The 13,750-nt window shown below is 56.4% G+C and overlaps 1 protein-coding gene across 1 annotated transcript in view; it reads right to left on the reverse strand.

Moving 5' to 3' along the window:
* DSCAML1 (DS cell adhesion molecule like 1) overlaps nt 1–13,750 on the reverse strand; it is a 305,212-nt gene that overhangs the window by 38,857 nt on the left and 252,605 nt on the right. Inside the window, exons 14-16 of the mRNA XM_029915701.1 lie at nt 11,205–11,404; nt 10,453–10,549; nt 9,718–9,846 (exon numbers count right to left, since the gene is read on the reverse strand). Coding sequence (XP_029771561.1) covers nt 9,718–9,846; nt 10,453–10,549; nt 11,205–11,404 — 426 coding nt within the window. The remainder of the gene's footprint in view (nt 1–9,717; nt 9,847–10,452; nt 10,550–11,204; nt 11,405–13,750) is intronic.

A 13,750-nucleotide genomic window follows, 5' to 3' on the forward strand; every position in this document is an offset into this window, starting at 1 on the left:
GCCAATGCCTGGCGTCAACCTTCAGAGGACAGCTTGGTGAAGGGCTGATGCAGCTGGTGACTGAAAGCTGAAGCCGATGCTCCTTTAACCTTCCAAAAACCCTGAGTTCCCTAAGAACGATGCTAAGTCTACACCGCCTGTGCTCTATAAAGCCTGGATGACGGCACGTCTGTTTATGACATGGTTTGCTCAATATTTTAAGCCCACTGTTGAGACTTGCTGCATAGAAAAAAAAGATTCCTTTCAGAATATTACGTTGTTGACAATGGACCTGACGCGAGGTCTGTGGAGACGCCCAGTGAAGGCCATTTCCGTGCCTGCTCACACGGCGTCCCCTCTGCAGCCCGCGGGTCAAGGCGTCATCTTGACTTTCAAGTCTTATTATTTTAAGAAATACATTTTGTAAGGCTACAGCTGCCACAGATAGTGATTCCTCTGATGGATCTGAGCAGAGTAAATTGAAAATCTTCCAGAAAGGATTTGCCATTCTACAAGCCATTAAGAACATTTGTGATTCATGGGAAGAGGTCAAAATATCAACATTAATAGGAATTTGGAAGAAGCTGATTGCAGCCCTCGTGTAGACTTTGAGGGGTTCAAGACTTCAGTGGAGGAAGTGGCTGCAGATGCAGTGGGAATAACAAGAGAACTAGGATGAGAAGCGGACCCTGAAGACTGGACCGCACGGCTGCCGTCTCCAGAATCAAACTTGAATGAATGAGGAGTTGCTGCATTTGGAGGAGCAAACAAAGTAATTTCTTTAAATGTTCTTTGTTTTTGAGAAAGAGAGGGTGAGTGGGGTACCAGCAGAGAGAGGTGTGTGTAGGGGGGGACAGAGGATCCAAAGCAGAGAGCCTGATGCGGGGCCTGAACTCACAAACTGGGAGACTATGACCTGAGCTGAAGTCAGACGCTTACTGACGGAGCCACCCAGGCGCCCCAAGAAAGTGGTTTCCCGAGACAGGATCTGCTCATGGGAGAGACACTCTGAAGACCGCTGCAGTGACAGCCTGGATTTAGAATACGATATAAACTTAGCTGGTAAATCTGCGGCAGGGTTTGAGAGAATGGACGCCTTATTCTGAAAGAAATTCTACTGCGGGTAAGATGCTCTCAAACAGCAGCACCTGCTACAGAGAAATCACTCGTGAGAGGGAGAGCCACTGGTGTGGAGAACGTTACTGTTGTCTTATTTTAAGAGATGGCCGCAGCCAGCCCACCTTCAGCAACCGCCACTCTGACCAGCAGCCCTCACCAGCACGGAGGCGGGACCCTCCACCAGCCCAAAGATTATGACTCACTGAAAGCTCAGAGGATAGTTTGCATTTTTTTTACAATAAATTATTTTTTTAATGTTTATTTATTTTGAGAGAGAGAGAGAGAGAGTGAGAGCCAGTGAGCGCATGAGCAGGGGAGGAGCAGAGAAAGAGGAAGGGAGAGGATGCCAAGCAGGCTCCATGTTGTCACCACAGAGCCAGATGCGGGGCTTGAACCCATGAACCGGGAGATCGTGACCTGAGCTGAAATCAAGAGTCAGAGGCTTAACTGACTGAGCCATCCAGGTGCCCCTACAGTATTTTTTTTAATGTAATTCATTTTTGAGAGAGAGAGAGAGAGAGAGAGAGAGAGAGACAGAATCTGAAGCAGCGCCAGGCTCTGAGCTGTCAGCACAGAGCCCGATGCAGGGCTTGAACCCACAAATCATGAGATCATGACCTGAGCCAAAGTCAGATGCTTAATTGACTGAGCCACCCAGATGCTCCTACAATAAAGCATTTTTAAATTAAGGTACATAGATTTTTTCAAACAAAATGCTATTGCACACCTAATAGACTACAGAACAGTGTACACATAACTCTACATGCACTGGGAAACCAGAAAGTTCATGTGACTTGCTTTCTCTTGGGGATCTGGAACTGAACCAGCAAAGTCTCCGAGGTATGTGGTTTCTTTCTGTTTCTTCTTTGGCTCTCGTCACTTGTGGTTTGATGACTTTGTTCAGTGGTGTACTTAAACTCTTTCCTCATTTTCTCCTGTGTACCTACTCAGGTGGATGTCTACCATGAGGCTCTCCTGTAACAGCCTACATATATCATAGTCTGTTTTAAGCCGAGAGCAACTTAAGTTTGAATACATTCTAAAACTCTACATTTTTACTCCTCCTGTTATATGTTTTTGATGACATACATCACATCTTTTTGTGTCCCTTCACTAATTATTGTAGCTACATATATTTTTACTACTTTTGTCTTTTAACCTTCAAACTAGCTTTACGAGTGATTAGCCCACTATATTTACTACATACTTACCTTTACCAGTGAGATGTTTACTTTCATAAGTTTGTTACTAATTAGTGCCCTTTCTCTGCAGCTTAAAGAAGTCCCTTTAATATTTGTTGTAAGATCAATTTAGTGGTGATGAACTCATTTAACTTTTGCCCGTCTGGAAAGCTCTTGGTCTCTCCTTCAGTTCTGAATATAATCTTGCCAGGTAGAGTATTCTTGGTTGGCGATTTTTTTCCTTTGGCACTTTGAATACACCAAGCCACCCCCTTTTGAGTTTCTGAGAAATCCACTGATAGTCTTATAGGGTTTCCCTTGTGCGTAACAAGCTGTGTTTCTCTTGTTGCTTTAAAGATTCCCTTTTATCTTTAATTTTTGACATTTTAATTACAGTGTGGCTTGGCATGGATCTCTTTTGGTGTATCTTATCTGGAACTCTCTGGCTTCCTGGATCTGAATGTTCGTTTCCTTCCCCAAGTTAGGGAAATTTTCAGCCATTATTACTTTATTTTTTAAATTTAATTTTATTAATTAATAATTAAATAATAATTTTAATGATTATTAATTTTCTTATTATTAAAGTAAGCTCTACATCCAATGTGGGGCTTGAATTCATAACCCCAAGATTAAGAGTCCAATGTTCTACCAACTGAACTTTAAATAAGTTTTCCTGCCCATCTGTTGCTTCTTCAGGAGCTCTGTGATGTGATGTTACTCTGCTAGATACTGCTCCATACGTCCCTTAAGCTGTCTTCACTTTTAAAAATTCTTCTATCTTTTTGCTTCTCTGTTTGGGAGCATTCCGCTGCCCTGCCTTCCAGGTCACCGATCCTTTCTTCTGCTTTGTCTAGTCTGCTGTCGAGCCCCTGGCATGTTCTTCAGCTCTGTGACCTCTGTTCGGTACCTTCTAATATTTTTTTGTCTCGTTGTTGAAGTCTCCTGTGTTCACCCATGCTTCTCCTAAGTTCCATGAGCATTTTTACGACCATTACTTTGAACTCTTTATCAGGTAAGTTGTTTACCTCCATTTCATTATGTTTGGCCCCTGAAGTTTTATGTTTTTCTTTCATGTGGAACCCATTCCTCTGTTTCTTCCTTTTACCTGACTGTTTTTTTCTGTGCATTAGGTAACATAGCCTCCTCTCCTTGTCTTGAAGGAGTGGCCTTGTGTAGGCGATGAACCACCTTGTTTAACCTTGCCCTGGCCCTCGGTTGTCTCTTGAACCTTTGTGTCTGTCTAAACAGCCTGATTCATTCTGGATAGGTCCCAGTTGCTCAGGGTGTGCCAAGACCTGTCAGTGTTCCAGAGGGAGGGATCTAGCACCTGCTGACTTTCAGGCTGATTGGAAGCCAGATTCTTCGGTGGCAGCTTTTAAAGTATACAAATACATACCGTCCTATGGGACCTCAATCACGCACCCGGCTGGCCTCCAGACGGGGCATCTGGAGGTGCCCCTTGGCAGCAGCTGCAAAAGTCAAGGCTCCAGACAAGTGCATGAGCTCCTTCCTGGGAGGCACTGGTGTGTTGCAGTGAGACTGGGGAAAACACACGATGGCATTCCCTGAGCCCATCCCCGTAGGACATGTCAGTAGTCTTCAGAAGTGTGGTAACCCGAAGCCTGTCCTTTAGGCTGAAGCTCCGGGACAAGAAAATAGGTCTTTTTCACAGCAAGACGGGGGGTATGTTTTAGTTCGCTGCCTGTGCAGTGTCCTGGGGGCGAGGGCCTGCCAAGAATTCTCTCTCTGATGGTTTCAGACCCAGGGACACAAGCCCGCCTAGCTACCGGACCCAGATGCTCACGGGCTGTTTCCAGTGCGGACTGTGTGCACCTGCTGGCTTTAGCAGGGCCACAGGGGAGTGTGGGGGTGGGACGGACCAGCTGCCTTTAGTGGCGAAGAAGAGCTAATATTTACCAAGCACGTGGTGCCGGACAGTGTGAACGTTTTCCATTTTCTCCTCAGGTCCCCACGATATTGGCACTGTATCTCCATGGTAGCAGCAACCCCGTCACCAAGCCCGATTCCGCACCGGCCTCTCAGGCGTGTTCAGCCCGTGGACCTCTCCTTCCTCCGGAAACACTCTTCCCTTGGCTTCCCTGACAAGGCACCGGCTGGCTTTTCTCCTATGTCGTGGGCTAGGTTTCCTGTCTGCTTTGCAGGTGCATTTCCCTCACCGTACCGCGACGGCTAGACAGAGTTCTTCCAGTCCATCCTAGGTTCTCCTTTCCTCCTTTTACAGACGTTCCCCATATTTGGCCTCTATTCCCATCTATACAGAGATAACTCAGAGATCTGTGTGCAGCTGGACGTCTCCTTTGAACTCAAGAGTCTTACAGCCAACTGCTTACGTGACTTTGCTCCTTGGATGTTTCAAAGGCAGATCATGCTCAACCTGTCCACGACGAAGTCCTGACCATACGCCCTATAGACCCACCCCCTTGCTGAGGACCCATCGCAGGAAATGGGAGCTCGGTGCGCCAGGTATTTTTCCAGACTCTTCTATCAAGTCTTATAGCTGGTGTCCCACGTGGCTCTTAAATCCCTCTATTTCCCTCCATCCCCATCCCTGCCCCAGCCCAAGCCACGGTCACCTCTCCCTTGGACCAGAACCCACTGTGCACGCCTCCCGTCTGCCCGCTGCACTGCAGCCGTCCTGTACCCCACAGACAGGGGCCAGCGCTCCCTGCAGCCCCCACACCATCCTGGCAGCGAGAGCGGACTTCCCAAACGTAATCTGATCCTGCTCTCCCCTTGCAGAAAACTCCTCTATAGTTTTTCTTTGCTCGTGGGGTAAAAACAGAGGTCCTTCTCAGGACCCAGGCCCGACAACATCTGGCTTGGGTAGACCTTTCCGGCTCCGTTGTTCGTCACTCTTTTCCTCCGAACCCCCGCAGCCGCTACAGCCTCTTCGCTGCACAGGGCTCACTGTTCCTGCAGCACCTGGCCAAGGAGACGCGAAGCTGCCTGAAGGCCGGAGCGTGTGTAAGGCTCTGCCTGTCTCCACTTGGCATGTGCTGGGTGCCTGAAGCCCACGGTTGGTGTGAGATCTGAGCCATCTTGTCCCTTACTTTGGACTTGGAGTTCCTCTGCCTTTTGCAGTCACAACAAATACGGGCCTGCCTTTCCCTCCCCTGCCACATGAGGCTGCCAGTCACAGGAGGGTCGGGGCGAGAAGTGTCCCAGAAAGCGGCCCCTTTCTCTCCGCTTGTCGGTGGATTTGACCTTGCGTTCCCAAATCAGTTTTGATGTTGGCACAAAAACCCTCTCTCCACAGCCCTTTCAGACTAATGCATCAGAGTCAAATCTGAAGGCCTCTGGCTGATTTTCCAAACTTGATCACTGCCATCTCTCTGACCCTGAAGAGCTGAAATTAGGGGCCCTATTTTCTTCTCTTTCCTTTTCAGCTCTGAGTACTGAGCTGGGTTTGGCGAATATTGTCTCTTTTAATATTCCCTTTCATATGAGCCTGGCTTACCCAGATTAACATAATTCATTAAGGGCTCTCTCTCCCTTTCTTCATCAAAGGGTTTCTGATGCAAAAATATTCTTCTTAAAAAATAAGGAAGCGGCCAGGGAGATGTCAGCGCCTTCTACTCTGTGGACTGCTCGCCGGGAGGGAACCCGGGGCCTCTGGTGTTCAGGAGACACGTTTGCCGGAGAGAGAGCGGCTTGGACAAAAGCCCCCTCTGGAGCATTTAGCCGCCTGCGTTTGGGAAACAAATCCATTCTGCGTCTCTGACTCTCTCCTTGCAGCGCGGGGCTGAGCCCCTCCCCCCTCCACGGCCATCTCTCTGGAGCGCCCAGAAGAGGGTCCCTGGGTCACAACGGGCCGCACACAATGCCCCGGTCGCAGCCCCTCTCACAGCCGGGCTCCGGCTCACGCGGACCGAGGCCCGTCACCCCACGGTGGCCGGCAGCTCGCACCAGGAGGCGGCCTTCTGGAAGGCCGTCCTCAGAACCCACCCTGCTCCTCGCTTGGGGAACAGAAGTGAAACGTAGTGTCTGCATTTTTAAAACTGCAGAGCGCCATCTGACAGATCTGTGCGGACGGTGCTATTTATCATTCAGCATTCATGTATTATTACTCTGCTGCCTGGGGCCGGGAGAAGTCAGCGTGAGCCGGGTGGTGTAGGAAGGGCAGACTTGGTAATTTCCCCTTGGAAAATTAGCACGATGAGCAACACGGCAGAAAGCCTGGCAAAGACAAAACTGAGGCAAAGAAGGGGGTCAGGAGCAGCTGGTCTGGTCCCAGCACGGGGCGGGGGGGAGGGGTCCAGGGCAGGAGGAAGAGAGAGAGGGAGAAAGAGGCACGGGATAGGGGCCCGTGGGGGGTATGGACGTGCCAGGCTCTGTGCTAAGCTGTGCCGTGTAAGAGCCACTGCACTCGCACTCCGTGCAGCTGTCCTGAGAGCTACGTGCCATTGTCTCCACTTGAAGAAGAGATGTCCGGAGTGGCTTGCTCAGGATCACAGAGCGCCGACGCTCGGTCCACCCCAGCCTCCTGCTTTCGAGAGCCGTTCTGTTCTATGCTTCCATGTGTGGAAGACACACACACACACACACACACACAGGCTCGCCTTCCTTCGAGTCACCCATCTGTTCCCTAGGATACCTTTTTCAGTTATCACGTAGTACAGTCTGCGGTGTGTTACCCGTGATTGGGGAGTGCTCCGTGATGGTTCTGCAGGCGTGTGTGTGCGTGTGTGTGTGTGTGTGCATGCGTGTGTGCGGGTGTGTACACAGTGCATGTTCTCACTCCATCCGCCCTGTAAGCTTCAAGGGCAACACTCTGTTGCTTATTTCTTTTTCTTTCCCTACCACATGGCTGCTGCATGATTCTGCAAAAAATTATTGGCACTCAGTACATGCTGCTGACTGACAGACACATATTTCAGCCCGCGAGGCCCCTGGGACTATAAATTGCCACATGAGGTATGTGAGTTAGAAAGGAGAGAGGAACTCACATTTATTAAAGGTGTACTACAGCCCTGTGCTCGATGCTTTCTCTCTCTCTCTCTTTCTCTTCCAAGTAGGCTTCACAGTGAGCGTGGAGCCCAACTTGGGGCTTGAACTCGTGACCATGAGATCAAGACCTGAGCTGAGATCAAGAGATGGAACTCCACTGACTGAGCCGCCCAGGCGCCCCGAGATGCCTCCTCTGTAATCTCAGAACAAGCCCACGAGACGGGCATCACCGCTCCCACCGCACGGCCGGAGCCCGGAGCCCGTGTGCTCACGGCCGCTAGCTGACGCTGATGAGGAGTCCCCCAGAACCCCCTTCCCGGACGCCTCCACAGACGTCCCCCGGGATGGACCGGTCCGGCCCAAAGCTGGGGGGAAGGACCCGCAGCATCTCCGTGCTCCTGATCCCGTGATCTATCTTCCTAGAGACGCAAAGCCCTGGTTGAGGGGAGAGTCTCCGTCACCCCGCCCCGCACTCTGCCCACCCCCTCCCGGCCCCGCCCCCCCTCCGCTTGCGGGGCGGGCGCGGCGTGTCTTCATCCTGCAGGGGAGACACGGTCCTGCTCTGAGAACTGCATCTTCCCGCCCGCCGTCTCCTTCCGCACTGCTCTCCAGACTGTGATGCGCTCAGCTTTGCCCTGCGCGGCGGTGCCCCAGGAAAGGTTCCCACACATCAGACAGCGGGGCCGCAGGGGGCAGGAGGGCGGGGAGGCGGCTGCTAGGGACGCTGGGGAGGGGGTGGGTGACAGCCCTGGCCGCCCCCCGCACTCTGACAAGGACGCACAGAGCCCCGCAGCCCCGGGAACCTGGCCGGAGACGTCGTGCCACACGGGGGTGTGACCAGCCAGCCGCAGGTGGCCCTGAGGTGTGACAGGGACACAGCCAGCCCTCTCCCCTCTGTGCCCTGTGCCTCTGCCGAGGCCTGGCCGCTCACCGCCTCTCCCCTGCCACGGCCTCCTGCTTGCCTCCCAGATGCCCCTTCTTCCACGGATGCTCGATGACCCTTTCCAGGGTGCCGTGGGACCCACGTCTCTCTCTGGGAGCCACTGAGAGGGGCTCTTACTGACCTTTCCCCAAAGGCTCAGCCCAGAGGCCCCAGCACACATTTTCATCCCCAGAACCGTCCCCAAGAGCCCTGTGCCAGGAGGGCCACTCCCTGCAGTAAACGCTCAGGGCTCTGCCCTTCCCCCTGTCCCTGGACCCAGGCTGTCACCTTTCAACCTTCAGGTCCTAGCTCTCCATGCGGCACCGGCAGGGACACCGGAGAACCTTCCCTGACGCGGCTGTTGGTGGCGGTCGCTGCTCTGGGCCACCCTCCTCCTGCACTCAGGGACGGACTCCCGGGTGGCCGGCGGAGCCTGACCTTCCTCCCCAACCAGAGAGTGAGCTTCCAAGGGCCGGAGGCCCCCCCTGCAGACGCCTGTACCGGAGACGGCTGACCCGGCGTCCCGGACGGAGCCGCTTCTCAAGAGGCGAATGCGCAGCTGAGACGCGAGCTTTCCCGGGTCCCACCGGGACTCGACCATCGGCCGTCAGCCCGCATCCAACCGTGGGGTGGCCGGTGTGCCAGGGGCCAGGCGACAGCAGGGACGGAGACTCGGTCCTTCTAGAGAGGACACCCTGCCAGCACTGACCCTGCGCTGTGCTAAGGAAGCATCTGGAAGCCCTCGGGAGAAACAAAGCCTGGGATCTGCAGGGAGACCTGGACGGCAGGTCGGAGCTGGCAGAGGAAGGGGGGCGGGGGGGTGAGTTATCCAGGCTCCTCTTTGCATTTCATTTTTTGTTTCTGGAAAGCGGACAGACATAGGCTTCTGTGAATGCAAAAGGTCCCAAAGCATCCAGACTGAGAAGTAGGCTTGCCTTGCGGTGCCACCCAGGTGCCCTCTTGGGGGCAGCGCCGGTGGCCCATTTCTCACAGCCAGCCAGAGTCACACAGACGTAAGCGTGAGTCCTGCCACAACTCTGTGGCTCCGTCCGCCCCAGGCCTCCTGCCCGCTCGGAGGCCCCACCTTGCCACTTCTTGCCCCCTGACCACGGGGCCCCCACTTCCCCAGAGACCTGGCCCCTTGTCGTTCTGCTCTGCAGGGCGTCACAGTGGAAGACAGCCTCACGGGTGCTGGCTGGGGTCCCAGGGGAGGGCTCTGAAGGGATCCCAGGAGGACAAAACTTAGATCTAGGTTTTTCCGGGGACTCCCCTCCCCCCAGACCAGCAAGGACCAGCTCTCTGATGCCCCAGGCTTCCCCATCCCCCCAGACCACGAGTGCCCAGATGACCTAGTCAGATCCGTGATGTCTCTGACCCCACAGACACAGCCCACAGCCTCTGGCCTCTGGGCCTTGTTGACCTTGGCCCAGGACAGTGCTGGGAAGAAGGGGCTGCCTCTCCCTCCCCATCAAGTGGGGGTGTGTCTGCCCCTCTCACAGACCTGAGCCCCGCACTTAGGGAGCCGCGGGGGCCGAGCCCTCACCCTACCTGACTTGTTCTTGTACTCGATATCGAAGCCCGTGATGATGCTGTTCCCGTCGAACCGCTGGGTCCAGCGCAGGTTCATGCTGCGGGCCTTCACCTCCCGGATCTCCAGCTCCGGGGGGTCTGGGGGCTCTGGGGAGCGCAGAAGGAAGGGGCAGAAGTGAGGACGGCCGCAGGGGGCGTGGCCTCCTGCCTATCTCCGGAGAAGACCAGGGTTCCGCCGTGTCCTGGGGCCTGGGGTCAACTGTGGCCTTCCCGAGGGCCCTGAACCCAGGGGCAAGGTGGGCAGGGGGAGGCCCAGCGGCGCAGAGGCGGGGGGCTAGGCTTGGCCTCCTGTTTGGCCCCCTCTCTTCCTTGGCCCGAGAGCCTGTCTGTCGCCCAGGAAGAGCCCCCGACTTTTCCCCCTTGACCCCCCCGCCCTCCTCTCCCCCCGGGTCCGGGCCCACAAACCCAGAGACCCCACTTCTGGAAGCAGTGTGTTCCACAGTGACTGTGGCCAGTGTGAGCCTTGCTGTCCGAAGTGTGCCTGTAAGGGCCCCACTCTGGCCGGAAGGGAGAGTGAGGGCGGCTCTTCTCAGAGGCCATTCCTGTCGCCTCCACCACGGTGTGGGCCGTGTGGGCGGTGGCCCCATTCCTGGGGGGGCTGGCAGCGGGCACCTGGCTCCCGGGGGCCTGGCAGGGGGCACCTAGTTCCCCGGTGGGGGAGGGGCCTGGGAACAGCGGGGCAGGGGAGGGTACCTTGCACAGTGAGTTGGATCAAGCCCCGGTCCTCCCCGTAGGAGTTGATGGCGTGGCAGCTGAAGAACACAGAGTCCCCACGGTCAGCTGGCTTGAGCTGGGAGGTGGCCCGCAGGCAGGAGGACGGGGAGAGAGGGAGGAAATGGGGAGAGTGCTTTAGAGCTGTCTGCTCAGGGGGCTCATGCTAGTGGGGGCCAGCAAGGCCACCTCTTCTGGGAGGGGACCCACAGGGGCTTGTCAAGGGCTTCTCTTCCCAGAAAGTTCCAAGGACAGAGGTGCGGAGAGTCCATGCAGGGAGGTGCTGAGGGGGCCCTGGCGGGGGGGAAAGCCAGGGGCTGAGGGACCCGGCGAGAGTGGGGAAGAGGGGCTGAGGGGTGTCAGAACAGGGGGAGGGCTGAGGGGTCCAGGGGGGAGGGGAAAACAGGCTGAGGGGCTCTCCAGAGGGAGGGAAGGGCTGAAGGTCCGAGGAGAAGCGGAGGGGCCCAGGGGTCCAGGAGGGAGGGAGGGGCCCAGGGGTCCAGGAAAGCGAGAAGGGCTGAGGGTCCCACACACTTAATGGCTGTGGGGTTGTCAGGAAGGAGGCAGAGTGAGGGTCCCTGAAGGAAGGGAAATGGCAGGAAAGGGAAGATGCTTTTGGGATGAGGGGAGGGGCTCCCAGACCCCCATTTACCTCCATTAGCTACAGACGTAACACTGAAGGCTCCCCACTGTCACAGACTGGGGGTCCCCGAGACGGGGGCGTGGCGGCTCACCTTCAGCGTGGAGACCACCTCGTCGCCGCTGTCCTTGGTGGCGATGGCGTAGCGCATGACCCTGTCGGGGTCGATGACGGTGTCCCCCTTCTCCCAGCGGATGATGATGGGGCGCTCACCCCTCGCCGTGCAGTTGAGCTCCTTGGAGTGACCCTTGATGGCGATGGTGGTGTTGGGGTGGGAGGTGATCATGGCCGGGACTGGGGAGGGAGGAGGCGCAGGAGCCCCAGTGAGGGGCGGGGCGTGTGCCTGCTGCCGAGGCCCCGCCCCACGGCCCCGCCCCTCGAGCGCCTCAGCCCCAGGGCCGGGTCTGTTAAAGATGGTGGGGGGCTGCCGGAAAGCCCACGTGCCTGTCCTCCTTTTCCCCCTCCCCACCCGTGGCTGGAGGGGCCTCTCTCCACCAGGGATTCTTACACTCCATGGACCCCTTTGCGCACGTTTTAAGACGCACCGTATACACAGAACTGCAAAGGAAACGGATATATCGAGGTGTGGTCATACAAATATTAAAAACCCTCAGAAGCAAACTTTTCATATCATATATCACACATCAGCATACGGTTTTTATTACTCTTTATCAAACACGAACCGGCGCTGGGTTGCACCAGCACGACTGCGCAGCGAGGAGCGTGCAGGCAAGAAGCGAGGCCTCAGAGCGCCCCGGGGTCTGGGTGCTGGGGTCCCGGGCCGCCCCTGGGGCGCTCTGCTGCTAACGTTCAACATGGCAGGTGAGACTACGTTTCAGCTTTAAGTCGGTGGGAGGAAAGTGTGCTCCCGTCTCCCACGCAGACTCAGAGACCCCGTGGGGGGTGGTCTCTGGACCCAGCTAAGTGACAGGCCTGCTCTAAAGCCCTGGGGCGCCCACTTTGCGCCCGCGGCCCGGGCTGCCTCCAGGCCTCAGGCCCCGCGGTTCTGCTCGTCTCCTACAGAACAGCGGAGAAGCTCCCGCCATTCGTCCAGACCGCATGCAGCAGGAGACCCCCAGAACATCCTCATGATCAAGGCCTTCACACAGCGCGAGCAGGTCTCTCCCTGCACCCCCAGCTGAGCTGAGAAAATCATCACGAAACAGCCAACGCCCCTGCTGGCCATCAGGAGGCCCCTCCCAGCGTCCTGAAAAGCAGCATCTAGATCCTGACCCTTTTCTGGGCCGGAGCGCCTGGCCCGCAGCCGGGGAGGGACTCATGGTGTCAGCTGCCAGCGAAATCCTGTCCCCGTCCTCCACCCAGTTCAACCACCTGCATCGAGCGCCTACGCCATCACGTGGCACTGTGGCAGGCCTGGGGGACACGCGTGACGTGAGACAGGGTCCTTGCCTCCCGGGAGGAGGGGGAGAGACGCTCACTGGAGCACCACGAACGGGGAAGACCCGCAGACTGTCGCACGGAGGGGTCAGGAGAAACGACCTTTGAGGGGCGTCCCCTCAGCAAGCATCTGCTGAGCGCCTGTTAGGCGCAGGCGGCACACGGGGTCCACCCGGAACAGGACAAACGGATCTCCAGGAGCCTCACGGGAGCAGTGAGCACAGACGAGCTAGTGGTCCTGGCGCAGGGTGGCAATACGGTGCTGGGCAAATGCACGCCAGACACAGCGGGACTTACATGGCAGGAATGGGTGCCCCGGGCGATGGAGCCCGCTGGAGCAGAGGCAGCGGTATGCAGGGCGGACCCCGGGAAGCGAGGCGGGCCGATGCACCTGCAAGGCCGTGCTGGCCCCTGCCTCCTCCCCGCCGCCGTCCTGGGAAGGCCTGCCTGTGGGGGTGCCGGGCACTGTGGCTCTTGTCCTGTGGGATGCCCGGTAGCCCGCTGGCCATTCTGGAGCTCACAGACAGGGCTGAGCGGTGGCGGACGTAAGGACCAGACATCACTCCGCCTTCCAGCCCCGCCCGTGGTGGGGCGAGGACCCCTCCTCACACTGAACCCTGCAGCCGGGCACCCAGCTCGTCACACCCCGGCGAGGGCCCGCTCGGGCAGCCGTGCAAAGTGGCCTCCAGTCTCCTCTGTCCAACCGCCCCTCTGGCTCCCCTCTGGGGCACCGTGTCCCTGCTCCACACCAGTGGCGGATCCCTTCTTTCCCTCCCAGAGTCCTCAAGATTTCTCTCCCCTTAAGTTTTAAAGACCTACTCAGACAAAGTTCTTCCCGGCAGCTCTCCAGGGTCACCTGAATTCTAAGGACAAAGGACATCACACAATGATGATGTGACCCGAGACACCTGTCAGTGGGTGAGGAGACATTTGAAACAGGTGTGGGGGGGCTGAAGGGCAGTGTCTGGCGTCCCTGAACCGCACCGTGTAGCCCGCCAGCCACCTCCTCTGTCCTCGGTCCACGGGACTTGATACCGAGGCCAGCCCTGGCCCCAGGCCCCCGCACCAGCCTCTGAGCACAATCCTCAGTCCTAGCTCATCAAATAATGAAGCAGATAAATTTTATAATGCACAGCATTACACCAGGATATACAATAAAACGCAAAAAAAAATAACGAGGTGCAAGTTATAATGAAGAAAAAGCCCGCAGTCAGAGACATCGAGTATGAATTATTGACTAAG

Source organism: Suricata suricatta, chromosome 11 (genome assembly GCF_006229205.1).
Source record: "Suricata suricatta isolate VVHF042 chromosome 11, meerkat_22Aug2017_6uvM2_HiC, whole genome shotgun sequence".
Taxonomy (NCBI): Eukaryota; Metazoa; Chordata; class Mammalia; order Carnivora; family Herpestidae; genus Suricata; species Suricata suricatta.